This window comes from Equus przewalskii, chromosome 7 (genome assembly GCF_037783145.1).
Source record: "Equus przewalskii isolate Varuska chromosome 7, EquPr2, whole genome shotgun sequence".
Classification (NCBI taxonomy): Eukaryota; Metazoa; Chordata; class Mammalia; order Perissodactyla; family Equidae; genus Equus; species Equus przewalskii.
In genome coordinates, this window is record NC_091837.1 from 67207669 (window position 1) to 67233783 (window position 26115).

At 48.1% G+C, this 26115-nt stretch overlaps 1 protein-coding gene across 2 annotated transcripts in view; it reads right to left on the bottom strand.

Moving 5' to 3' along the window:
• Positions 1-26115, bottom strand: part of LOXHD1 (lipoxygenase homology PLAT domains 1) — a 169413-nt gene that overhangs the window by 21665 nt on the left and 121633 nt on the right. The window contains exons 30-37 of one of the 2 annotated variants that reach the window (XM_070627588.1): positions 23314-23523; positions 23051-23186; positions 20516-20724; positions 19481-19666; positions 16589-16716; positions 12681-12798; positions 11584-11758; positions 9781-9966 (exon numbers count right to left, since the gene is read on the bottom strand). In XM_070627588.1, coding sequence (XP_070483689.1) covers positions 9781-9966; positions 11584-11758; positions 12681-12798; positions 16589-16716; positions 19481-19666; positions 20516-20724; positions 23051-23186; positions 23314-23523 — 1348 coding nt within the window. The remainder of the gene's footprint in view (positions 1-9780; positions 9967-11583; positions 11759-12680; positions 12799-16588; positions 16717-19480; positions 19667-20515; positions 20725-23050; positions 23187-23313; positions 23524-26115) is intronic. The other variant, XM_070627589.1, reaches the window with a different exon arrangement.

The window sequence follows — 26115 nt, forward strand, 5'->3', positions numbered from 1 at the left end:
TGAAGATTTATGGTGGAACTTAACAATGGAGTGATCAGACTGGCAGCTCCCTGGATCCACTATTCAGTGTGAGCATCAGTAAGAGTGAGACTGCTGTGATGTAATACCAAGTACACAAGTCCCATTTTAAAGTAGTCCTGATACCACCTATAAAGTATTCTTGCCAAAGAAATTGAACCTGAATCTAATCAAGCCCTTAGAGCGGAATTTCAGATTGCAAGGAATATGAGGAATAAAGAGGCAATGACGTCATGAAGAGGCAGACAGACAGGTCCAGGATGTGGAAATTCTATAGATCACTGGACCCAGTTCCTTCAACAGGTCAACGGCATGCAAAAATAATGGGAGTAGGCACTGCTCTGCATTAAAGGAGAATATAGAGACATAACACCTAAACGCAGTGTGTGGACCTTGTTTGCATCCTGATTAAAAGAAAAAAGTCCAAGGACTTTTTTGTATTATCGAAGAAATGTGTACATGGAGTAGAAATTGGATGACACAAACAAATCATTGTTAATCGTGATAATGGCATTGTGATTTCATAAGAAAATGTCTATTTTAAAAAGAGGAATATACTAAATATGTTTGAGATGAAATGATATGAGTTTTAGGATTTGATTTTATATCTTCCAGCAACCAAAAAGAAATTAAGAAAATAAAAAGTAAAAAGGGTAAAGCAGGTATAACAAATCTTAATTGTTGAATCTGTGTGATGGGTACGTGGAAGTTTATTACACTATTCCCTTCAATTTTGTGAATGTTTAAACGTTTTATAAAAAAAGAACCATTGGATAAAAAAAGATGGAAAGGTAGATTCAGGGAAAGAGAATATTACTATGCTTCTAAGTTAACTAAACATTTGAAACCAGACTTATATGGTATTTGTTCAGGGAGTCACAACTTTTTTGTGGAAGGCTCTCAAACGAAATATATTTGTCCTCATAAACTTCTATACAAGGAAGCATATTTTAGCTTGAATATTTTTAAACTAAATATGAAAAAATGTGGCACAGAGATAGCTTAAGGACATATTTAGCTGTCTTAGCTTGTATTAACATTTAAACTTCCATCCCTGGAAGAGAAAGTTACTATAAAGAGGAAGTTGGGCACACAACCTGAACTTCCTTCTCCCTATCTTGACCCTAGTATCCCAAACACTTGGGTTCAATGAGGTGAGGGAATTCCTCTTTTCCCTGTTGAACCTCAAGACCTACCAATGATATGGTCCTGCTTTCAGATCCAAAGTCTGGAAAGAAGGAGGCCCACTTTTCTGCCTACAAGGGGAAGAGGATCACATCAATGACCTAGAATTTTTTTAATGCCAGGAGCCATTATGAAACCAAGACAATACGATAGTCTTGGCCTATCCACGGGAGGAATCACGGAAGAGCTGGGCTCCTAAACCAGAGTAGCAGCAACAATGATCAATACAGTTGAAACTGCATGGAGCTGTCCACGGTGCTGAAACACCACCCTCCTCTTAAGGGTTTTTTTTGACAGTGAGGACATAGAAAAAATTGGCTGTTGGGTCTTCGCATACAAGAAAAATGCATTAGGAAAACTAAGAAAGTCTATATATGTGCATATCAGTGTCTGGAAGTAGGGGGAGCTGGTATTGGAAAACCTAGTTATGACTCTGAGGTTCATGGCCAGGACGCAAGTTTTGAAAATACTAAGGCACAAGGAAAAATTCTGATTCTGGAGAAACATTGGCTTCCTATGACTGAAGCAAGAAAAAACAAGGATTAGTCAGAGACAAAGACATAGGAGTATAAATAAATTCTATTAAAATATATTAAGTCCATACTATATTACAAGGCAGTGTGATAGGCATTAGGGAAAGAGCAACGAACAAGACAATGGTACTCTTGGAACTGACAGTCAAGCAGAGCAGACAGACAAAAAGCATGTAGTTATAAATACGATGACTTTTCTGGGGGGGGCCTCAAGTTAGGGAAGGCATAGGAAGAACTTCAGTGAGGAAATGAGATCATAAGAGAGTTTGTTTCATAAACAGGGAGATGTAATCGTAGCAGAGCAAATGGTAGGAATTAGGCCACAAGGCAGAGGTCCCAGTGGCTGGAATTTAATGACAAGTACACAGTGGGAACGGAAGTTAGTATTTGATGCTTTTTTGGCTCTATATTATTCCTCTTTTTCTGACTTGAAGGAGTTGTTGGTTTTTGAGCCCTGCTTACCACTGAACTGCCTGCAGGGCTATGAAGACCTCAGCCACAAAAGTTAAGAGCAGTGAGTTTGGCAAGCAGATTCCCTACTTGACACCACCTTGAGAGTTTAACTCCGGAACACCTGGCCTCACGGTACTTTAAGCTGCTGCAGTTAACCCCATTGCCATTAGGCTCTCTGATCAGACTGAACTTGACTTGGTGTCTTCTATCTAGTGGCCTTAAATATTTTTACATCCAGTAGCAAATTCTGAGGCAGATTCTTTGCTGCAGGGAAGTGCCTGGATTGAGTCCCTTGGAAAGTCTTTAGTATTCCCAGAAGGGCCTTCCCTACTGTGTTGGTCTCTTAGGGCTGCTGTAACAAGTTACTACAAACTTAGTGGCTTAAAACAACAGAAATTTATTCTCTCACATCCCTGGAGGCTAGACTCTGAAATCAAGGTGTCAGTAGGGCCATGATCCCTCTAAGACTCCATGGTAGAATCCGCCTGGCCAATTCCTAGCTTTAGGTGGCTCTGGCAGTCCCTGGCATTCTTTGGCTTGTAGCCACTATCTCTAGCTCCAATCTCTGCCTTTATCTTCACACGACCTTCTTCTTTGTATGTCTCTCTGTGTCCCTTCATCTTCTTATAAAGATACAGTTATTGAATTTAGGGCCTACCCTAAACCCAGGATGATTTCATCTTGAGATCCTTAACTAATATATCTGCAAAGACCCTATTTGCAATTAAGGTCACATTCTGAGGTTCTGGGTGGATAAGAATTTGGGGGGGAACACTGTTCAATCCACTAAAGATACCCTTGGAAAATTACAAATGCTTTCATAAGAATGTCTGATATGATGCGTCACATCTGAAGATTTCCCAAACACCTAGAGGGGAGAAAAAGACCTGCATGGAAGTCTAGGGAAGAATGGCATTCTGGAGCCATCCATTTAGGATCCAGAAGCTGCTACAAGTTGACGGATAACATCAATTTACTCATTCATTCATATAATTATTAAATGCTCACCAAGTGCAGGCACTGGGAATACACAGGTGAATCAAACAAGGTACCTAAGCTTAAAAGACTCAAAGTCTGCCAACTGTAATTGGCAAGACATTTACAATTCAGCATAATGAATGCTACAAGCAGAGGTTTGAACAGAGCAGTTTAGGAGCACAGAGTAGGGAGCATCTAGCTTCATTTGGTGTAATCCAGGAGCTTCATGAAGAATGTGATTGATAGTTAATCTGGATTTTGAAGGATGCATAAGAACTTAGCAGTGGAAGGAAATTTCAGGTGCAAAGTCATCTCTTGGGTATCCATTTGTGAATGACTGTTAGCTTGGCCCAAAAGATGTAAGTTATTTCACGCCAGGTTAAATTTAAATAAGGGCTGGCCTCAAAGTTCAGGGAGCTAGGAAAGAGAAGAGAGTGAAGAGAAGAGAAAATCTTTTGAATGGAAAAAGTTCATCTTAGAGATTTCTCACTGCTGCAAACTCATATGTAATACACCTTTCTCTGGAAAGATTGGAGCGGTTAGGAATAAAGACAATTCCACCTTACAAAAAGGACCAGTGAGCAGCCAGGGTGAGGCTAGGTGAGAAAAGTTCCCTGACATTTTGTGTGTGTGTGTAGGGGGAATACTGAGGAGGCAATGAAGAACATTTCTGTCTAATAAACACGAATCCATAAATGACAGAAGGCTGTTCATCTCTTCCTCCTTTCTCCCTGTTACAGTGACTTAACTGTTTGGCTATACAACAAAATTTCTTATCAAGGGATTCTGGGAATTTTCTAGGGAGAAATAAACATTTTAAATATTTTGAATTGCTCTGCTATTTAAAAACAAGTGGGTCTCATATTGCCTTTATTAAATTTATGTCTGGAAAGCTATGACGTCAGGAACCAACACAATACATTTTGGGATTTCATGGCCAGTAAACAATCCTCAGCATTACAGTTCCCCAGACAGGGTCCATCTCCCCAAGCACATTCCAGTTTGGAAGTAAAAGCTATGGAGGCCACTCTTTCCACTCTTCTTTTCTTCCTCTCCCTCCTCTTCCTTCCTCTCCATAATCTAATCTCAAATGTTGCAATTCTCAGGAATCTGCTCTAGGCCACCCTTGTTTTTCTCAAGCTGCATTTCCTCCACAGGCTCTCTAATTCACTCTCATGACTTCAAAATTGTCTCTGCACTAACAACTCTTAGATAATATCTCAGATTAGTGTCTCCTCACTGATTTTCCTCCTGAGCTCCAGACCCCACTGTTACTGGACATCTCCTCTTATATGTCTCCCAGACCTTCAAATTCAACATATCAAGATGAAGAAACTCCTCCTGCATCCTCTCCATTCTTGTTCAAGTCTCTTTTTCAGTCAAACCTTTAACAAGTCCTCTGCATCAAGTATTTCTCAAATCTCTTCTTTTTCTCCATTCCCCACTCTCATTATCATTGTGCAAGACATCATCGTCTCCCACCATCTCTTAATCAGTCTTTTGAAGTTTGTTTTCTTCTCCGTCTAACCTATTCTCCACAGACACTATGACAATCTTCCCCATGTGACTACCATTCCTGAGATCCTTTGATGGCTTCTCAGTACAATTAGGATAAAGTCTCAATCCTTGGAATGGCTTATAATATCTTGTATGGCCTGGTTCCTATCTACTTTCTAGCTCCCACCCCTATTACCTACTTTGTAGTCATTCTGGAATTTTCTTTCATTTCTGGTGCATAGCAAAATTTCTGGTGGTCAAAAGGTACAAACTTCAGGGACCTACCCAGTGGCCTAGTGGTTAAGTTTGTGCACTCTGCTTCAGCAGCCCAGGGTTCACCGATTCGGATCCTGGGCACGGACCTACATACCACTCATCAAGCCATGCTGTGATGGCATCCTACATTGAAGAACTAGAAGGACTTACAACTATGATATATAACTATGTACTGGGGCTTTGGGGAGAAAAAAAAGAAAAAGAGGAAGATTGACAACAGGTGTTAGCTTAGGGCCAATCTTCCTCACAGAAAAAAAAATCACACACACACACACACACAAAGGTACAAACTTGCAATTATAAAATAAATGTCATGGGGGTGTAATGCACACCATGGTGACTATAGTTAATTAAGATATATGGCATATTTAAAAGTTACTAAGAGAGTAGATCTTAAAGCTCTCATCACACACACAAAAATTGTAACTGTGTGGTGATGGATGTTAACTAGACTTACTGTGGCGATCATTTCACAATATATACAAATATTGAACCATTATGTTATACATCTGAAACTAATGATGTTATATGTCAATTACATCTCAATAAAAAAAGACTCCTTCTATTTTAGGGCCTTTACATTTGCTATTCACTCTGCTTCAAAAGTGCTTCTCCATTTTTGGCAAATACACACTGCACCTCATGTATACTCCTATTCATTCCTCAGGTCTCAGCTTAAATACCACTTCTTCAGAGAGCTCGCCTATGAATCCTCAGACTAGCACCTTGTGGGCCCCCATTTTAGAGACCTATCATTATTTAAATTAATTACTTTTTTAATAAACATATTTTTTTGCTACAAGGTCATTTTCAAGATGAGAGGAACCTTGTCTCTTGTTTACTACTGTCTCCCCAGCACTGAGCACAGTGCCTGGCAGTAAGTGATTGATACAGTTGAACCTCATTCTTTGCACATTCTGTATTTGCAAATTCACCTACTTGCTAAAATGTATTGGTAACCATATAATCAATACTCACAGTGTTTTCACAGTCATTCATGGAAATGTGCAGAGTGGTGAAAAATTTGAGTTGTTTAATGCACACGTTGCCAGCTGAAGTTGATCAAAACGATGCTCTGTCTTCTTGTTCAGCTTTTATACTATAAACAAGTGTCCTTTTTGTGGTCTAATTAGTGCCATGTTTTTCGCATTTTTGTGCTTTTTATTGGCGATTTTGCTGTTTAAAAGGCCCCCAAGCATAGTGCTGAAGGGCTGTCTAGTATTTCTAAGTGCAACAAGGCTGTGTTGTGCCTTACAGAGAAAATACATGTGTTAGAGGAGCTGCATTCAGCCATGAGTTGTAGTGCTGTTGGCTCTGACTTCGCTGTTAATAAATCAACAATATATATTAAACAAGGTATCTCTAAACAGGAACACACACAAAACAAGGTTGTGTACCAATCAGTTGATGAAAATGTTGTGACCAGGGGCTCACAGGAGCTTTCCTTGTATTTCCCCTAGAAGCATTAGTTCAGTGCTCGCCAATGAATGAGAATCCATTGTATTTGATTTATTGACTACTATTAATACAAAACTGAGAAGACTGTTAGGGCTGCAGTCATAGAGGAAATGGACTGCTCGTATTGTCTGAGGAGAGGGCATGGCAGGTAGGAGAAGCAAAACAAGAAAGGGGGCAACATAGGAGTCACTAAAGACAAACATTACCCCTGACTACTGAAATGTTGCTGCATGGCCTTCTGGAATATTTTTCTCAAATATATGAACCTTTACTTTCCTAGATAGTTTGGAAGGAAGATACAATGTGGAGTAGGAATGCCCAAGCAGAGTCTGGAAAGTTGTGATGAGAAACAAACTGGGAGGGAAGATGATGAAAGACATCGAAGGCAGCATCCGGAGAAGTCAACCAAGAAATAAAGAATCAGTAGGGTTTCAAGGGTCTGGTCAGGTGAGTTCAGAATTGGAAACAGTGGCCTTTGAAGGCAGGAGACAAAGATAAGCCTGATCTAGGATCAGCAACTCTCTACCTTTTATTTCTGTGAATTGAGGAGGGGCTGTATGGTAATGTGGACCATCTTGCCAAGTTTGAGAGATGTCTATAACAGGCAAGGTTGAGAAGAGTCACCACCTAAGGTCGGAACCCTGGGAACAGGCTGCAGAGTCCAGAGGTGAGAGAGGCCAGAGGAGAAGTCAGAACCCAGGACAGCTCCATGGCTCCAAAGATTGTTGAGTGATTTCTCCAGAACTGTGGTCTTTAACACATGCATCCTCAGTCTTTCTGACCATCCCTCAACCCTCAGCTCCGACCCCTCCCCACACCCCCCATGAATGAAACTCTCATATTAAAAATGGCCCTGATATTGTCTTCTTTTCTTGGAAAAGGGAGTGAGGTCATCATGGTCTACATGAAATCCTTCCTTAAGCAGTTTTCTGGCCTGACCGAGAGGTGATCCAAGAACCCCTTGCCCTCTGATCTCATCGTGTGATTGAATCCTAAGGGGATTATTCAGGCTGGCTGGGAATAATATTCCTCCCTTCTCAAGATTCTAGTTCCTTTGCTTCTCTGTTGATTCTGAGGTAAGGGCTATTGCCGAACAGGATTAGCAACCCTGGTATTTCTCAGCTCTCTCCTGGTGTGGGGGTGCAGGTGTCTCAACTAAGCCAAGGTTTAATGAGTTTCCACTATGATACAGGTGCTGTCATGGGACGTTATGAAGATAAAGATGAATAAGGCATGGCCCCTGCCCTCAAGAGTAATGATGTCTTGCCAGTGTGTGTCGGCAGCCTGGCAGAAAGTTGGAAGCCCATAGACACAATGTACTTCTTTCTGATTAAGGCCGGGGCATACTTCCTGGGAATATACTCCAAAACAATGGTTTGCTCTCGTGTGGGCACTGCAACAGGAAACGGTATGCATGGATGTTAGGGTAGACAGACCCCATCCCCACCCCAGTCTCATTAGTCTGATCTGTCAAATCCCTCTGATTAGGCTTGTGGTGACACACACACAATGGGGTTCAGTGCTTTTCCTGAGTCACCGGCAGCCCATTTTAACACTGAAGTGACTGTCTTGACTGAGTGATCCATGTGTTGAGTGTCAGAGGCAGCAGCTCGTCTTGATCTTGTGACACGTCTGGGGCAGAAGATGGTCTTAATGACTATGACTCTGGTTATTAAGCCAGATTTTCAACTACCATCCAACCGGCTACTAGTCCTAAGACAATCATAACGGATGACGAGAGAGTGGGAAAGAATTCAGGGGTCTTTGTTTTGTTTCCTTCCCAGGAAAGAGGAGAGATCCATTAGGAATATTTTGAGAATGTTTTATAAGCACTTTTCTCCCACAGACTCATAAGGACACCTGAATGAACAGGTGAGGAAGAAGCATTCCCTTGCAATGCATCATTTTCTGGATAAGACAACACCCATACACCCCCAAAATAAACATATATGGGAGCATAGAGAGCAGAGATAGAAGAAGCTGCCCTCATCTTCTCATCTTCTTTTTTGACCCACGGGCACAGCAGCTGTGAGAGGGTGCAGAGTAGTGATGGCAGGATCGCAGAGCATGGTGTACCAGAACAGACATGCGCTCTGGCATCAGAAGACTTGGATTTGAGTTCTGGCTATGTCCCTTTCTTGCTGTGTAATCCTGAGTAAGAAATTCAAACTTCATGGGGCCTCAATATTCCTCGGCTAAAGAAAAGAGGGATAATAAAGTGTTTTTGCTGCAGTAATTCACAAAGTTGTTGTAAGGATCAAATATTTGTATCTTTAATACCTAACAGAGTACCAGGAACATAGGGAACCCTGTAAATGTTCACTAAGTGAATGAATGAATGGAGACGCTGAGATTTGAAAACTGTGGAGTGCTGTGCAAATATTTGTTATTTTATTGCTTTGAAGACTGGCTATTTTCTCTGTGCCTAATCTGAGCTTATCCCATGTTATGGGAAAAAATTTAACTGTTTAACTCATATTAAAGCAAAATGGCCTAGGTCCTTTGGGAAGAGAGGTTGCAACCTTCCATGTCGGCTTCATGAGTCACCACGACAGACATATTGGTCCTCAGTGGGGATTTGGAAAAATTAAGGACAAATACAAGTGTCAGGGCGGCTCTGTGCCACTTTTGGGGGAGACTCTGAAAAGACTGGAGGAGGCTGTGAGTGGATAGCTCTGCAGAGGTTAGTTTTAATGGAAGACAAGAGGGGTGAGTCAGAACAGTATGAATTAAGAAAGCAGTATATGTCAAGGAGGTGAAATTTAGTATTTAACAACTCTACACTAGTTACGTAAAATAGAGCTTAAAGGCCAAAAGCTAGAAAAAATGGTCACAGTGACCTGAAGACAACAAAAGAATAACCAAAGCAACACTGAGAACACGAACTTCATCACAGTTACAGATGTGACAAAGTATTCCTTAGGTACCTTGAAGTTAAAAATAAATTTCTCACTTGGCTTATATGCTATTCCATCATTTATATTTATAAGCACATTCGACTAATTTTAGGCTTGCTATTATGGAAATAAACAAGCATAAACTTTTATAGAAAATCCATGGGAAGTGAATTTGGTGATACAGCCTATTTTTCCTCAATTTTTATGTCTGAACTAAGTAGAATTAATGCTCCAACATCACAGAAGATTCAGAACCACTCAATACCCTGGGGAAAAGCAGGGGGAATGAAGTTTCAGTTCTAAAATTTGTCCAGAAATACTGGCTCTTCTAACGGATGGAAGTGTCAAAGTGGCATCAATCAGCCATTTTTAGTTGCCTGCCACCCTGGGGTGGAAGGCTCAACACGCTGCCAGGGAGACGAGGTGGGGCTCAGGTGAAGAGGTCAGCCTACCCCCCCCACCACCCTGACCTTGAGGGGAGCTACCTTTGTTGTCGTGCCAGACCCTCAGCTTGCAGAGGTGGCCCAGGCTCAGCATGTCAGAGAAGTTGAACGTGTCTGTGTTGTTTCGCTCAAACTTGTTCCAGTTGGCCGACTGCTTCAGGGCCAGGGTCCCGCTGTCCCCATTCTCCCCAAAGATGATGATGAACACGTTGGCATCGGTGCCTGCTCCTGGGGGTGCACAAGACAAGGGCGCTGGGTGCTGGCCTCTCGGACACACAACTCTCTTGCTCTGGCCTGGACTCTGGACTCCTCAGAGGAGCCAAGGGTGCAGATGGGCAAGTTCAGAGTCAGTGAGGCCAACGGTGAGGTCAGAAAGGGCTGGTTAGTGTCCTGGGACTTCTAGGTCTCCAACCCTATTCTTCATGTCATCTCTGTGCCCTGTTAATGCTGTTGGGCTGACTGGAGTTCTGGTTAGCAAGTGTGAATGATTTAGTGCAAGAACTCACCTAGTTCTGGGGAAATACACCATATTTAAAAGGTGTGCCATGTTGGCTGGCTTTACAGTTTAGAAATACAGGCTCCTTCCCTCCTGCACCATGTGAACTCAGAAGAAAGGTCCTTGTTTGCCAAATCTACCTCTGGTTGACACTCTATGCTAGAGCTTCATATCATCTGCTTAAACCAAATAGAGGTATTGACCCCACTTAAAAAGAAAGAAAATCCTCCCAGAAGAGGTGACCTCATGAAGCTTTTCTGATGCATACCCTACTGTCATGAATGAATTTATCAGTTACTTCTGAGAGCACATCATTAGAGGATGGAGGAGCTTGAAAACATGTGGACACTTGGAACTTCAAGGAAAAGAGTGAAGGTTTCACTGCAAGAAGGAAGAAGCAGGTGCCCAAAACAAACTGCAGACTGTACTAACCCATCACTTATGCCTGAGATCTCACCATGGAGCTTCATCTCTTTGGCTAAATGTTTCTTTGTTGAAAAATGTAAGATGCCAGGGCCAACAAGTTAATCCCTCACTAGCCATCTACAATCAATGTGAAAGAGTTTGCCAGATTCTTTGCAACAGCTCCTGGAGAACAGGCTTGGTAGAGGGGAGGGTAGTGGGAGGCACTGTCCCCACGACGAGAGTGTGTTCCCCCTCGGCTCCCGGCCTTTGCACATGCTAGTACTTTTACTGGGAAGGCCCTTCTTCTGGTGTCCCATCTGCCTCAGTGGCTTCCATTTGTCTTTCTGGACTAGACTTTTGCTACACCTCTGGGAAGCCCTCCAAGATCCTTGCCCCCAATCCCCAGCTAGGTAAGGTGGCCTCCTCAGGGTTCCCCAACACCTGTGCTGACCTCTGTCAAAGCCTCACTGTCATTGCCCTGCCAGAATGTCAGATCCATGAAGGCCCTGGGTCATTCTCTGTCCTAAGACCCCAGGCCAAAGCTGGCACATGGAAGATGGTTGCCAAGCACAGGAATGTGGGAAGGAACCCAAGGGCATCTGAGATGTCTGGCGCCTGGGGAAGGGCCATCAGGCAGCATCAGGAAGACACAGGGCCTTAGTCAAGCTCCTGCACCATTTTCAAAAGTGCTGATCATACTGCCCGATACTGTTCTCCCCTATTTCCCTGAAGGAGGATGGACAGAGCCAACTCAGTCATTGGGAGGAAATACCTTGTCTAGACAAAAAATGACACACTGTGGAAAGGACTTGGATTGATTAACTTTTGCAAGGCCATCCAAAGAAGAATGCCCTGACCAGAGCCCAGGGCCTGAGCCAGAATTTGAGAAGGGGCAAGCGTAGTGGGAGGTGGGAGTGGGAGATGGGAGGGACCCTCTGACTCACCCAGGATGTCACTGGTCTTAACTGAGACAGTGTAGGAAGTCCACTCCATCATCTCCTCCCCATCGATGACGGCGCACATTTCACACACTAGGGTCTTCTTGCCCTTCCGCTGGGACAGCCAGTCTCCATAGTAGAACATGGTCAGGTCTCCAGTATTCATGTTCTTCAGGAGGATCTGGGTGAGAGGGAGCTGGTGTGGGAACGCCCTCCTTCACCTCCACCAGCCCCCCACCCTCTAATGCAGCCACCTCCACTGAACCCCAAAGACCCAAGCTCCAGGACCTGAGATGAGTCCTTCTGACTTAGGCTCAAGGCGTGTAGAAAGGGCCCCTCCAGAACAAAGACCCTGTCCTGTATGCCTTGCATGGGGCCTGAAACCCCCACTGGGACTACCCTAGTTTGGGGATTTAGAAATGGGCAATCCATCCAAACATGTTTCTGAGAGGTGCCTATCATTGTGCACAAGAAATGCCTGCTGAATAAATGACAGAAGAATGGACCAAGCAAACCACAGTCAGCAGCCAACACCTGGGAACAGCATACTGAAGTTGGCCAGACTATCCCTGGTGTGGGCACCATATTGTTGGCTCAAGAAAATCTGCTAATGGCTGAACAGGGAAGTAGGAGCCTGGTGACTCGGGACAGACGGCGTTTGGTGGACAGGGGATGAGAAGACTCACTAAGTGGGGAGCAGAGGCCCAAGACAGAAAAAGAGGCAGCCACCTGGCTGCGTGGTCACAGGGCGCCAAAGCTCCCTTGCTGTCCTGCCTAGAGTTCCCGCCATGGGAGCCTCTCGCTGCCCCCGTTCTTGCTGTGCCTCTCTCAACCCTCCCAACTCACTTCCTCTGAGAAGCCCACACTGAGTCTCTTTCCATGTCATGTTGACAGCACATGCTGCGTTCTCTGGACACAAATAAATCAAACTACATTCTCTGATTAATTTACATCAAAAGACTTATTGGATGATATAGGTTGGGTCGGTGTAATAACCCTCCAAGGCGAAATTTGCACTTTAACAAGGTCCACTGACAACCCAAAAGAGCAGGAAGTGGGGGCGGGCAGTGGGTGGAAGGGAGGGTGAGGGGCAGACACTCTACCCTCTCCAGGAACCACTCTGGCCGGCTGCCCAGGCCGTCAATTCGGATCCGCATCTTGGTGAATGGAGCAATGTCCAGGATCTCCATGATGAAGGTGTCGTTCTGCTCTCGCTCAAATCTGGGGGTGGAGAGGAGGGCCATGAAGAAGGGCAGCTGGCCATGGGGAGGGGGCTGGGCCATGCCAGAGACCAGATTCAGGGTAAGGAGAGAAGAAGAGGTCTTTACTCAGCTCCCAGTGACTCTCCAGGGGCCTGTCTCTTGCACCCTACTTATTTCTGAAAGGCTGGGGTTAAGGGAGTTCGGCAGGTAGAAATGGCCCTGAGTTGAGAGCTACCAGTTCTATGTCCTCATCTCATTCTGCTAGCCACCTAGAGCAGTGCCAGCTCCTCTCCGGGACTTTGTTTCCTCATCTGTAATCTGGGGAGAATGACACTAGCCCTGAAACTGTGTAAAACTCTCTGTAGGACCAAATGGATGTGAAATCAACTTAAAATGTAAAAAGAACTCCATACCTTCAAAGCTTTAAATGAGATTCTGTGAGTGACAGGGCTGCCATGAATGGCGGGGCAGGTTGAACACTGCACAACTCTAGATGGTGCCATTCACAATTTTTCTATACACAATCTGTACAACTAAATGCAGCGGCCCTCGATTGGGTAATGCTACTGATAACTGTAAAATGGCAGGCAAATAGAAGGTGATACGGCTTTTGCTGCTATCACTATTTTTCTCCTGAATGACTTCATCATTTCAGAGGTGCTATATCTTTATTCCTCACTGCTCTTCCCACAGTGCTGCACACATAACACGACCTTCAATGCTGACTGATTGCTTGACTGCTGACTGATTCCAGACGCTGCTGCTGATAAGCCCCTGGGGGTAACGCAGGTGGCACTGCAGCTATAACACTGCATGGCAATTGTTATGCCTCCTTGAATACAAGACATATTTTTAAAAACAGAGGCCACAGCCTGTGGAGGCTGGGATGCAGATGCTGCGAACTGACCACTCCTAAAGGCAGCGGTGGGGCTGAGGCCTGGTCTCCTTGAGAACTTGCTCCTGAGCACTTTGCGATGATTAGAAGTGAAAACCTTCTCCCAAAAGTCTGCCCAAAGCCCCTCCTGCTTTAATTTAAGCCCCGTCTGTCCCTCCGGTCATGTGGCAACTGTAAGGGAGGCTCACAAATTCCCTTGTCAAGCTCATATCACATATTGGAGATTTTCTCAGATAATCTCTCAACTCATGGACTCCTTACCCCTGCTGGAGTGTAATTCTGCAGATCAAAGGAACTGCAGGATTCCTTGCCTTGTATTTCTAACTTTTCCTCTTTGAATTTAGCCAAGTATCTCCATGTTATGGAGATATTTTGGTGGGGCAGGAGTAAGGAAAGAGAGAGAGAGAATTAAGCTTTTCTTCTGGAAGAGTGAAAAGTGGATTACGTTACCCCGTCACCCTTCACTACAGGCTAGACCCCGTTACACCGGGATGGCCCTCCTCTCCTCAGGGTAGAAGGCCCCCCTCCAAAGGGAAAGCCCCTCATTGGCCCCTCCATCTCCACGACTCACTAGCCACTTCCTTCTGCTGCCCCAGACCCCTCAAGACACCTCAGCTGACCTGCAGGAGGGTTCCCACACCGAGGGGCCTCCGTTGGAGAGGAGGTCAGCCTCTGATCCAGGTCAGGAAGGGCAGAACAGCTGAAGTGGCCAGCGTTTGCCCCCCTCACCTACTCAGAGGGGCCTCCACTCAACAGCTGAAAGGGTGACATCTAGGGGAGGGGCCTTTGACTGCCCCCTCGCCTTCCTATTCTGATTTCCTTCTCTTCCCTGCCCCCATCAAAGGCTGTTCTAGGAAAGGGGCTCAGTGCCCACTCACTCACCCGTCCCTGTGTCTGAGAACAGCCTGAGGCTAACCAGGGCCAAAGCCTTGGGCCGGAAGGGCAACTATTTAATGGAAGAATTTTAGGCATTGCTAAGAAGTTAGGGAAGGTTTGCGGGTAGGAGCCTGGGAGGGGCTGGCTGGAAGACGGGGAAGGAGGGTGTGGGCCACGAAGCCAGCCTAGACCAAGTTTGCCTTTGTGCCTCTTAGAAGCATGGCTGGGCATCTCGGGGTTGACAGGAGTCGGAGCCTCAGCCTCAGCTTCGTGCTAGACCAACCTCCTTCCAATCCGGGGTCCGCATGCCAACGGCCGTCTAGCCCACGCTCAGCTGTCCCCAGCGATGGGGCCCATGGCAGCCTGGGGCAGCTCTTCCCCTCTTAGGATGGCTGTGGCCAGAGTTTTTGTTTACTCTGAGCTTGGTCTCCCCCCATTGTCTCAGCCCTTCGTACCAGAACTAACAGTTTAATTGTCAACAGTTTGGCCAACCTCCGTGCCTCTTCTGTCGCCCCTCCCCAGACCCCTCCAACAGGCCACCAGCCCTCTCTTCTCCAGGCCCGAAGTGCTCACCAAGGGAATATTAGGTGGCGACGAAAATGAGCAAATCACAGCCACACTCAACAGCTAGAGAAATCTGAAAAACCTAACAGTGAGGAAAGAAGATATAAAAGAATTCCTGTAGCCTGATTCCACTTATATAACACTGAAATCCAGGCCGAATGGAAGTCGATTGTTTAGGGGGGGCATGCCCAGGGGAGGGATAAAACAATAAAGGAAATGCTCAATTTCCTGGCCTAAGGGGTGGCTGCATGATTTTTCGCTCTATAAATATTTCTGATTGACTTACATACATATGTTATACATGTTAGATGGTCATATATGTGACTGGAGGCCTGGACACAAATAAATAAAACTACATTCTCTGATTAATTCATGCCAAAGAAAGAGCATATTGACTTATATAGGTCATATAAGGGTTCTCTGGTCCTCGAGACATCAGGGCCAGGGATGGTTTGGGGGACAATGGCTGAACACAGAAAATCAGCCCAAACCCAGGACTGTCTAATTTGGGGATCTGGTGACAAGTGCAGACAGTAAGTACCATAGGAGGCCCACCTTTGTGGTCCTCACTAATAACTATCTTCAGCGGCAAGAGAACCTGCTACTTAAGACTGGGTCCCTGTGTGCCGTTCCCAGTGCCACAGGGGACACTACTGGGCCTTGAGCAGCATGACTTCACCTTGCCGTGCCTCTGTTTCCTCATCTGTAGAATGGGGCAGATAAGAATGGTCCTCAGAGAGTTGCAGGGAGGACTAGGTGTGCCAAGAAGTGTAGAGGGCTTAGAAAGGTGCCTGGCACAAAGTCAGCCCGCTTTGTTGGTGTTCATGCCGTTGCTGTGGTTCCCTCGGGTGTGAGGCTCCGTGAGCTCTGGATCCTCTCTTCCTGGTGGTTCTGTCCCTCCAGTGCCTGGGACAGTGCCTGACACACACTGGGTGTTCAGTCATTTTTTAATATTTTAAAAATTCTTTTAGCTTTTTTATTTCACAATTATTTCAGACTTGTGGCAAAGTTACAAAAACAGAGCAGTTTCTGTGTACCCTTCACCCAGCATCCCCTAATGTTAACATCTTACATTACCGCAGTACAACGGACGAAAGCAGGAGATTACAATGATACAATGCTATCAGCTAATCTACAGACCTTACAATAAATATCTTTGAGTGATGAATGGAAGGAAAGAAAGAAGCGAGGGAGGGAGGAAGGACTGGCTGGCTATGAGCTGAGGTAATCAAGGAAGGCTTCCTGGAGGAGGCAGATTTGAGCTGGACCTTGAAAGAGAAAGGTCATGAGAGAGAAAAGAGTGGACGAGGGGCATTCCAGGAGGGAGGACGGACACAGACAAAGGCATGGAGGCTGGAAGGCCCCATGGTCTGCAGGGGATGTGAGGGAAGCAGTCTGCTGGAAGGAAGGTGAGGACTAGATGGTGGAAGTTTGGATGTGCAGAGGGCGAGGGGCAGAGGCCACCTCTTGATACCTGGCCTTCTTTTTGTCCAGCTGCACTTCCTCCGTGCTGCCGTTGATGCCATAGAGGGTCATAAAGATGTTGGAGTCGGTGCCACCGCCGACCACGTCACCCGTCCACACCGTCATTTCGTAGAGCACCTGTCATGAGACAGAGGCAGGTCCTGATCCTCGGCCTCACCCACTGACCCCATGACTTGCCTCCCTCTCACCAGGCAGGACGACATGCTCTCCAACTTTGGTGGCTCTGCAAAGCGCCCTCCCCCTAATCAACGGTGGCAGTGTAGAGCAAGTCAGGCGTTGTCACTCTCCATGTGCCCACGGTGTCCAGTTCAGAACTAAGAGGAGTTCATTTTCTGTTAGAGAACACGTGTGCAACAGAAACAAGGCTGAAAGCCCCAGCATTAATCTACTTCTTGGTCAATCAAAACTCAACCTAAGTCCATGCATTCCAGCAGCGGGTGGTGTCAGGACAGTGCCTTGGGGAGCCATGCAGTGTCACTGGAGTCTCAGGTCTGCCACCTGCTGGCTGTTGACCCTGGGTGGATGCCCCACTCTCTCCAGCCTCTGCTCCCTTCATCGTAACATAGGGGTAAATGACTGCAGAGCTGTGAGAGCTACAGACACTTCGCCTCGGTGCCCGGCGCTGGGGCTGCCGCGTGGCACGGCGTCAAGAAGCAGCAGCAAGTCTGGGCGGCTGTCCCTCCTCCAAGGTGCAGCTAGCACCCGCCCTGAGCAGCGGGGAGCGAGGAGCGTCTCAGGGGTGAAGTCTAAGGGAGTTCTGCCTCCCCTCACTTGTGACATGGGATAATCGCCTATTCGTATGATTTGCGCTGAGATTGGGATTTCAGCCTTAGGATTGCTCTCAAGAGGATGTATTCTCCCTGTCCTTCTCCACCAGAAGGGGAGGGAGCAACCCGTTCTTCCCAGGACGGCGCCCTCACTGAGGCCTCTGCCTTGGTTCTCCCTCCTAGAGGCAGCCTTGTGGCAAGAGGGGTCATCATCCCCCACACTCTGCATCCTGGATCCATTCCTCTCACCCGGGGTCCAAGGACCAGCAATTAGGTCTCAAGATTCAGGAGAGGCTTGCACACGTGGCCAAGAAACGCCAGGCTGCCCATCTCCTTTGAACACACCTGGCCTCCCCTTCCCCTGTGGCTGCCACATTGTATTATCGCCTGTGCAGGTGCCTGGTGCCCACCACCCGGAAGCCTTTGAACTCAGAACCCAAGGTCCTGGGTGCAGTGGTCACGCCCCCGACGTTGGGCCTGTTGGGCTCCGGGGGCTTTATAAGCAGCACCCAGAATCTTTGATGTGATCCTGCACGGTTAGATGTGGGATTTGCAGGCCTGGCCCAGAGGACATGTTTGCTAAGGAAATGATTGAAAAGCCTCTTGCTTTATCAGGAAAATCCTCTTAGACCCCTAACAAGGGCATCCGCGAAGCGCATGGAACTATTGGGAACAAAAGCAGGAGCCTGATACTTTTTGCTCTTATCCAGACAGGCGTAAAAAAATAGAATGATCAAAATGAGTGCTTTGGTGGCCCCCTAGAGCCTGGCCCCTTAAGGCTGCTCGCTCCAGACTCCTGTGTTCTCTGTGTCCATCTTTCTCTCCTTCACACAGACACATCTCTTTTTACGTTACAGGTATGTTTCCAGAAAGAGACACAGAAACACGGCTTTTGTAATTCCGGTCTGATAGCAGACGTCCTGGGGAAGTGGCCAGTCCAAAGAACCCTGCGGTTCTTTGTAAAGCAACAAACCTGTGTTCTTTTGTACTGTGAGTAATGAGGGTGGGTCTGGACTTCCGCAGACAGAAGAGCTGCAGCTGCGCTGAGCAAGTGTGCATGTGCTGGGGGGCGGCACACACACGGGCACACGCGCCCACATGCACGCTGGGAATTGGGTCAGGACAGAAGTCCTTGGACTAATTGTGTGCTCATGCTCACCCACACCGTCCGTCTGGCCATAGATGGAGACGTCTGGTGGGGGGGGGGGTGTCCACGCTGCACAAAGTTCCACTCTCTGGCTCTTAAGTAGGGGAGGGGCAGGCATCCACCCTCTGCCTGTCAGGGTTTTTAGCGCCTGTAACTTCTGTTTCCATATACAACACAGGCTGGGCATGCTCAGGCCCAAGGCGATTTCTTTTTCCCTTTGTGGGAGGGCTTCTGACCTAAATCTAGTAACCCATTACTTAAGATTCAGGAACAAAGAGGAGGGCTGGAACCTTCTGTTGACTCCACAGCTTTTCAGAGAAAAAGACGTCTGCAGGACCACATGAACCAGAAGCCTCTGGGCCACCAACGGCTTTGTGTCCTTGGGCTCCAGCACCCAGTATCCTGCCTCCTGCCCAGCACTGACCCCCGAGTTTACACAACTTGTCCCAGCTCATTTGGCCAGAGAGAGGTGGAGCTAGGACAGGAGCATGGTGCTCCTGCCGTCCAGCCTTTCCCACTTAAGACAGCACTCACTGTACCATGAGACCCAGAGGCTCAGAGAATCCCAAGTGCCATCTGTCCCCATCACCTTTGAGAATAATGACTCTGCACGTCCATGTAGAGCTGTTACCTTGCAAAGCTCTTCATGGACTGTTCACGATCTCATTAGTTCTCAGGCTCTTACATGGAACAGGATGGGAAGCAGTATTTCCATGTGCTGCATGAGAAGATGAAGGCCCAGAGAGGCCAGGTGACTTACCCAAGGTCACACAGCAGCAGACCAGAAGAGACTCGAGTCTCGCGGCTCCTGGCAGAGCAAGTCTGCCCGGTATAGCAGGCTGCAGCCCCTGCCAACGCCTAGTGATCAGTCTCCTGCTTCCCTCACTTCCATCTCCCCTCCCGCTGCCCCACCCCAACGTGTACTGCCCTTGCCACGCAGTGTGCACCCACAGGCCCCCCTCCATACCTTCACCCCGATGTTCACCACCATGGCATCCAGGAGGTCGAAAACACGGGAGGTGACGCCATCGCCTCGGTCCTTGGCAAGCCAGCAGTTGCAGCGCAATATGTACTTGGTGCCCTGGGTGGGCACGGCCAGACACAGCTCCTCCACCAGCCAGCAGCTCTCCGGGGAGGCCCCGTCATGGCCCAGCTGGGAGGAAACACGCCAGGGCTGTGAGGATCTGGGCACAACTGGGAAGGAAGCCCTCCCTACTCAGCATCTCGTTCCCCATTCTGCCTCCTCCCTCAGTGCTTCCTCCAGTGTGCTGTGCACTCACTGACCCAAGGCCCTCCCATGAAGGTGAAGAGATTTTGCAGATGTAATTAAGGTGTCTAATCAGATGACTTTGAATTAACCGAAAGAGTATTCAGGGTGGGCCTGACCTAATCAGGTGAGCCCTTTAAAAGAGAGTCTAGATATCAGGGATGGAAGAAGTCAGAAAGATTTGAAGCAGGAAAGATCTTCTCTTATTGGCTTTGAAGAAACAAATTTCCATGTTTTGGAGAGCATCACAGGGCAGGGAATGCGAGCAGCCTCTGGGAACTGGAGCCTCAGTCCTACAACCACAAGGAAATAGATTCTGCCAACAACCGGTGAGTGAGTTTGGGACAGGACTCCAAGCCTCAGATGAGGCCACAGCCCTGGCAGCAACTTGATTTCCGCCCAGTGAGACCCTGGGAAGAGGACCCAGCTACCTCACATCTGGACTCCTGACCCAGGAAACGATGAGATAATATATTTGTGTGGTCTTGAGTTACTAAGTTTGTGGTAATTGGTTACACAGCAATAGAAAACTAATCCCCAAGCCATCCCCATTGGATGGGTGGAAAACTGGGACTGGGAGGGGTGGGTGATTCACCAAAATCACCCAGCTAGTTGATGGCAGAGGGCAGGAGATCTTTGCTCTGCCCACCCTCCAGCCACTCTCCCACCCATGTACTGGTCAGCTCCTTCCTTCCCTGGGGGTGGTCACTATCCCGGGGCCCCAGGGCCAAGCACCTCTATTTTCTTGATGACGCCCACATCCAAGCCTGCGACGTAGAACTCCTCCACAGAGCCACAGCTGAAGCCCCTCTTCCCCCGGGGGTAGTCCAGCCAGATGCGGTTACTCCGCTCGTCGTCCTCCCCGATGAGTAGGATGAAGGCCCGGCTGTCGGTGGCGGCGTCCTTGTGTGTCCCGGTGGTCACCGACACATAGTAGGGAATAACTGTGAGAGATCATGGGGGCCCAGCCTCATAATGGGCCAGGCGGACCAGAACGGCTCGTGGACTTGAAACTGACCTCTGGGAGGCACGGGTGTCAGCTCCCTGCCTCCGAGACAGAGTACAACAGAGCTTTCAGACTGGCGAGTGGTCTAAGGCGAGCGTCTACTCTCCAGGGTGTGAGGGAGTTGGTGACCCCCAGTGAGGATCAAAGAGAGCATCGTTGCCACTTCTCAAAGCCCTGCTGGCCAATTATCCTGGCTGCATCTAGCACTGCCGTGTGAAGCAGGGTAAGAACAATAACTCTCACCAAGTACAGGGGTTACTGTGGTCAGCAAAAATGAGATTGGCAAAAGCCAGGTCTCACAGGAGGTAGGAATTTGGGGAACAACAATAAAAGAGTACTATATATGTAACACGGTAAATGAAAGTTCTAGAAGGCATCCATTTCCAAAACAAACCAGATTAATCAGCATAAAAACTTGCTCAGGCAATATGGCACAGAGTTCTAGTTGCCCACCCAGTATTCATTCTCCTTGAGGCTAGGGGTGGTCATGATATGCAAACAGATGTTGTTGGGTAAGGTTTCTGGGGAAATTTCTCTGAAAGGGTGTGACTCAACTGGGAGGAGCATCCTTTTGCCTCTTATCCTTCTATTCATTCTGTGTGGAATGTGGATGTGATGGCTAGAGCTCCTGCAGTTATCTTGGAACCATGGGCAACACTTAAGATGGAAGCCACTTGTAAGGTTGCCAGAGTGATCACACTGAAGAAGCCTGGGTCCCCGACTTCCCTGGAACTGCTGTATCAGTCCCAACTGTCTACCTTTGAACTCTTATGTGAGAGAAAAGAAAAATCCCTCATTGTTTAAGCCATGATCTCCAGGTGGCTGTCACTTGCAGTTACTAATTGATACAAGTTGGAAACCCTCCTCCTGGACCATCTTCCTCAGCAGCTTGGGAGACACTGCCCTGGTGTAGGGAGTGCTAGGCTATGCAATCTGTATCTCTTTGAAAAGTTTCCAAACTAGACCTTCCTGGCTGGACTTACCTGCCTTGTTTTCTATACCTGCCCATGGCCTTGTTTCATCTTTACAAGGAGAGCCCCATTGGCCTTTCCATAGTTGATCACAGTGCTTAATTAAGGAGAGGCATCTTCTTGTGGGTCCTGCCACTTATTCACACAGTGAGATGATAGAGTATAGAAAGATCAATTCTCTCTACCCAACCCTGCAGACCCACCATGTGGTCTCCTGGAGGGGAATGCAGTGATTGTCATGCTCTTATATTTAAGAGAACTGAACAGAAAGGCAGTGCATTTAAATATCCAATAGACAAATATACAACTGCCTCATCTCAAAAGTCTGTTTGGAGAAACCAACTTGTCAGGGGATTACAATCCTGTCTTATGGAGGAGGGAAAAATTGAAGCCAAAAGAGTGACTTGTCCAAGGCCACACGTTTCATTGGCAGAATCAGAAATGGAACTTTGTTAGCGCTGTTGAGTTGATTCCGACTCCTAGCGACCCTGTGCACAGCAGAGCGGAACCCTGCCCGGTCTTTTCGTGCCATCTTCTCACCTTCCAGCGCCATATCAGACAATGCTGTGTTGCAAGTCACAGGGTTTTCATGGCCAAATTTTCAGGAGTGGGCGGCCAGGTTGTTCCTCGTCTGTCTAGTCTGGAAGCTCTGCTGAAACCTGTCCACCATGGGTGACCTGTTGACTTGAAATACTGGTGGCATAGCTTTCAGCATCATAGCAACATGCAGCGGGCACAGTACAACAACTGATACACTGGTGGTATGGTTCCCTGGCCAGGAAATGAACCCAGGCTGCAGCGGTGAGAGCTTAAATCACCCCAAAACAGCTCAAGACTTCTTCCCCCACCCCACAGAATGCCTTAAGCTTTCATGGCTGAGTCCATTGTGTTACGCTCTACTGACTTGAAAGGGGTTCTCATTGCGGCTGTTGACTCCTGTCTGATGAGAATTCCCCTAGGTCCTTTGGGCTGAATCTATATCCTGAGAGTCTAGGTGAGAACAGAGTTTATAAGATAGCCTCCTGGTGGTGGATAGTGGATGAAGGACACCACCACCCTAACTTCTCTTAGCCTTTGTTTCCCCATCTGTAAAGGGGGCTATAATCCCTGCCCTCTCACCTCCCAGGGTTGTTGTGGGGATGCTGATAACCAATAGGTGTGAAAATTCTGTAAATTACAAAGCATTAAATGTTAGTTAGGTGATGGTGGGACCAATGCATGGCCTGTCCACGAATAGCTCAAACACGTTTCCATGGGTCTGCTGCTCCTCTGACAGCCCTCTGCTTGGCTTACCTGGGCCCTCCTGAACGTAGTCAGCCATGGGCCCAGTCACTGTGGCGATGTCGATGTCGGCCATCTTGGAGCTCAGGGTGATCTCCCAGAAGTCAGCAGGGCTGCTGCAGTTGCTGCTCCGGTCCCCAGTGTACTCCTGTCCCGAAGAGCATGACCCAGGCCCATTACAGTTCCAGCACCTTCCGTCCCACGGGGCCTCCCCCAGGTATGAGGATGATGACAGACCATGGCTAAGCTGGGCTCCCCAGACGCCTTTCACACACCTTCTCATAAAAGAGCCTCTCGAGCCGCCCATCCTCCTTCTTCAGGGACAGCCAGCGTCCACACAGGAACAGGAACTCGTCCTCGTTGGTGTCGTTCCAGATCTCCACCTTCTCCACATACCAGTCTGCACACCACTTGGTGTTGTCATGGCGGAGCTTGATCTTGTAGATGACGCCCAGGTCAGCAGCCTCGATGATGAAGGTGTCGGCCTTGGGAGTCCAGATGTGGGGACTTGGTGGGGGGGACACTCCCCACCTCCACCCATTCCCACCCCGTCCTTCCAGTACCTTCCATCCCCCTCAATTGTTGGAAAAATCAGACCTTCCTAGCTGGGAGCCCTCCAGGCCCAAGTCCCTAACACAGAGCATTTAGTAGGTCAAGGCCTCACTCCCACAAGGGCCTCCTTTTGCAGTCCAGTTCCTCTCGGGATAAGCCCTGTGGTGTTTGGAAGACGGACCCTCATGAGCAGATGAGCGGGGGTGGGACAGACACGGGTGCTCCGCCCAGTTCCTGGACGTCCTTCATTATCTTGAGTATGGCATGAGTTCTGGTGGGAGGCTGGAGGGGGAGAGCCACGGAAGAGGGGTAAAGTTCTGAATACTGGGAGGGGCCTGGAGTTCCTGGGGGAAGCTGGGAGGCAGTGGAGGAGCCAGTGGCTGGGCTGCAAGAGAGCAGGCAGAGGGGGGTAGGCTCCAGTGGAGGCACAGCTGAGGGGAAGGCAGAGGACAACATGTGGAATGTGGGTTCGTGAGCGTTTTTGTGTGGGTGTGACATAGGCCCTCCACTGCGTCCCTGACTGTGCCCTCAGTAAAGTGACACTATGCTCTTGGGCACTTGGATTCTCTGGGGATTGCTCCGTGAGATGTGGACTTCCAGGCCTTGGGTGAGGTGGGGTGAAAACACAGGTTGAATGTGGCAGGCAGGAGCCTGGAGAGGGAGAAGAGGGACAGGTGACCCTGAGTGATGCCACTTTCCTTCTGGAAGATGTACTGAGTCCCTGCTGAGCATGGGGAACACAGAGATGAATGAGATAGGATGTCTCCCTCTCCCCGAGACGGCCCCTGTAGTGGGAGCAGCCACCTGGGCCAGGTCGAGGGGCAGGGTTGGGAAGATTCTCCAGGAGGCGGCATTAAGCTGAAGACACGGGGCTGGGCCTTCCAAGCAGCCAGGGCAGGTCAGCCACTGGCTGAGGACACTGCAGGTGAATGGTGCATGGCTGACAGCTGGTGTGGACCCAAGCAGGCCTTGGGGTGCTGGCAAGTGACTGAATGCATTAGAACAAAACCAGGCACACCCATGACACAGCAATCCCACTTCTTTGCATCTGTCTTGGGGGGACACCTTGAAATATTCACAAGTGTGTTTATTGCCGGATAACTTTTACAGTTATATATAACTGGGAGCCATCTAGGAGTCCAGCACTTGGGGAACAGCTGAATAGCCATGTGGACTGTTGTGTGTCCAGTGCTTACAAAGAATGAGCCAGCCCCATCTATGTTTGAGTATCCTGATGTAGAAGATTCCAGGGTAACCCGCTGCACACCAAGCCAGCTGAAGAGCCATCCATATGGGATGACGCCTTTTATGTAAAAAGTTAAAACCACAGAAGAGCATTATGCATTTTCTCAGGGGGCAAGACCATGGACGCAGAGAAAAGGCTTGGAAGGATTTAGAGACAGGAGAGGGTGTGGGGCATCCTGGAAACTGGGGCCCAGGGGCCTGTAGGGGACTTTCCACTCAGGCTGACGGGGTGGGCCCTGAAGGTTTGTGAATCCCACCCAGGGCTCAGGGCAGATCCGGGATCGGTGGGGAGCCCCTGATGGGTTGAAGTGAAGCGGTGACTTTGGATAGGTTAATTGACGAAGCCGGAGGATAGACTGGATTCCAGGGGCCTGGAGCAGGGGGACCAGGCTGGTTCACTAAGTGAGGTGAGACAGGGAAGGGCTGAGTGGCGCCGGAGTTGACTGGGCTGATCCCAAGTTATTTAGAAGGGAGAATCTCCAAGATCTGGTGACTGACTAGACGTGGGTGGGGAGGGGTGCTGACAGGGAGAGGGTGTGAAGGACAGCTCCTGGATTCTGGAGCAAGCGGTTAGAGAAACGGAAGCTTTCAGATGCTCAGCATGAATTTTAAGTCCCACAAATCGTCAGGGACTGAGCCAGAAGTAGCTCCAGCTCCCCTGATGGAACATGAAAACCGGAGGAAAGGAGGAGAAAGGGATGGGACAGAGGGGAGTGAAGATTTTTCTTTTGATGTAACAATTGCTAAGAAAGAAAAAAGTCTGACTCTGGACACAGAGGAGAATGGATTGCATCACCTTCAGTTATACCTTCATTCATTTATTCTCTCAACAAATATTCACTGTGCCTACTCTGTGCCAGGCTCTGTGGATAGAGCCCTGCACAAAAGTGGATCCATCAGCTGGATGCCTCAGCTTGCTGTCTTACAACACATGTACCAGGTGTTGGCTCCGGGCATCAACAAAGGCAGGGGACAGGAGCTCTCCACGCCTCGACAATGCCCAGCATGAACAAAGAGCTATCTTCATGCCAGGGTGGTTCTAGGCACTTCACATGTTTTCATTCGGCTAACTTATTTTATGGTGGAAGAAACTAACGCACAGAGATGCTAAATAACTTGCCCAAGAACACACAGCTAGTCAGTGTCAGAGCCAGGATTGGAGCTCAGGTGATCTGGCCCCAGCCACAGCGCTGAGCGCCTGACCGCTGAAGGGTACTGCCACATCCCACAGCATCATGTGCGGGTGAGCCTGATAACTGTGTCCCTAGTCTAAGCCAAGG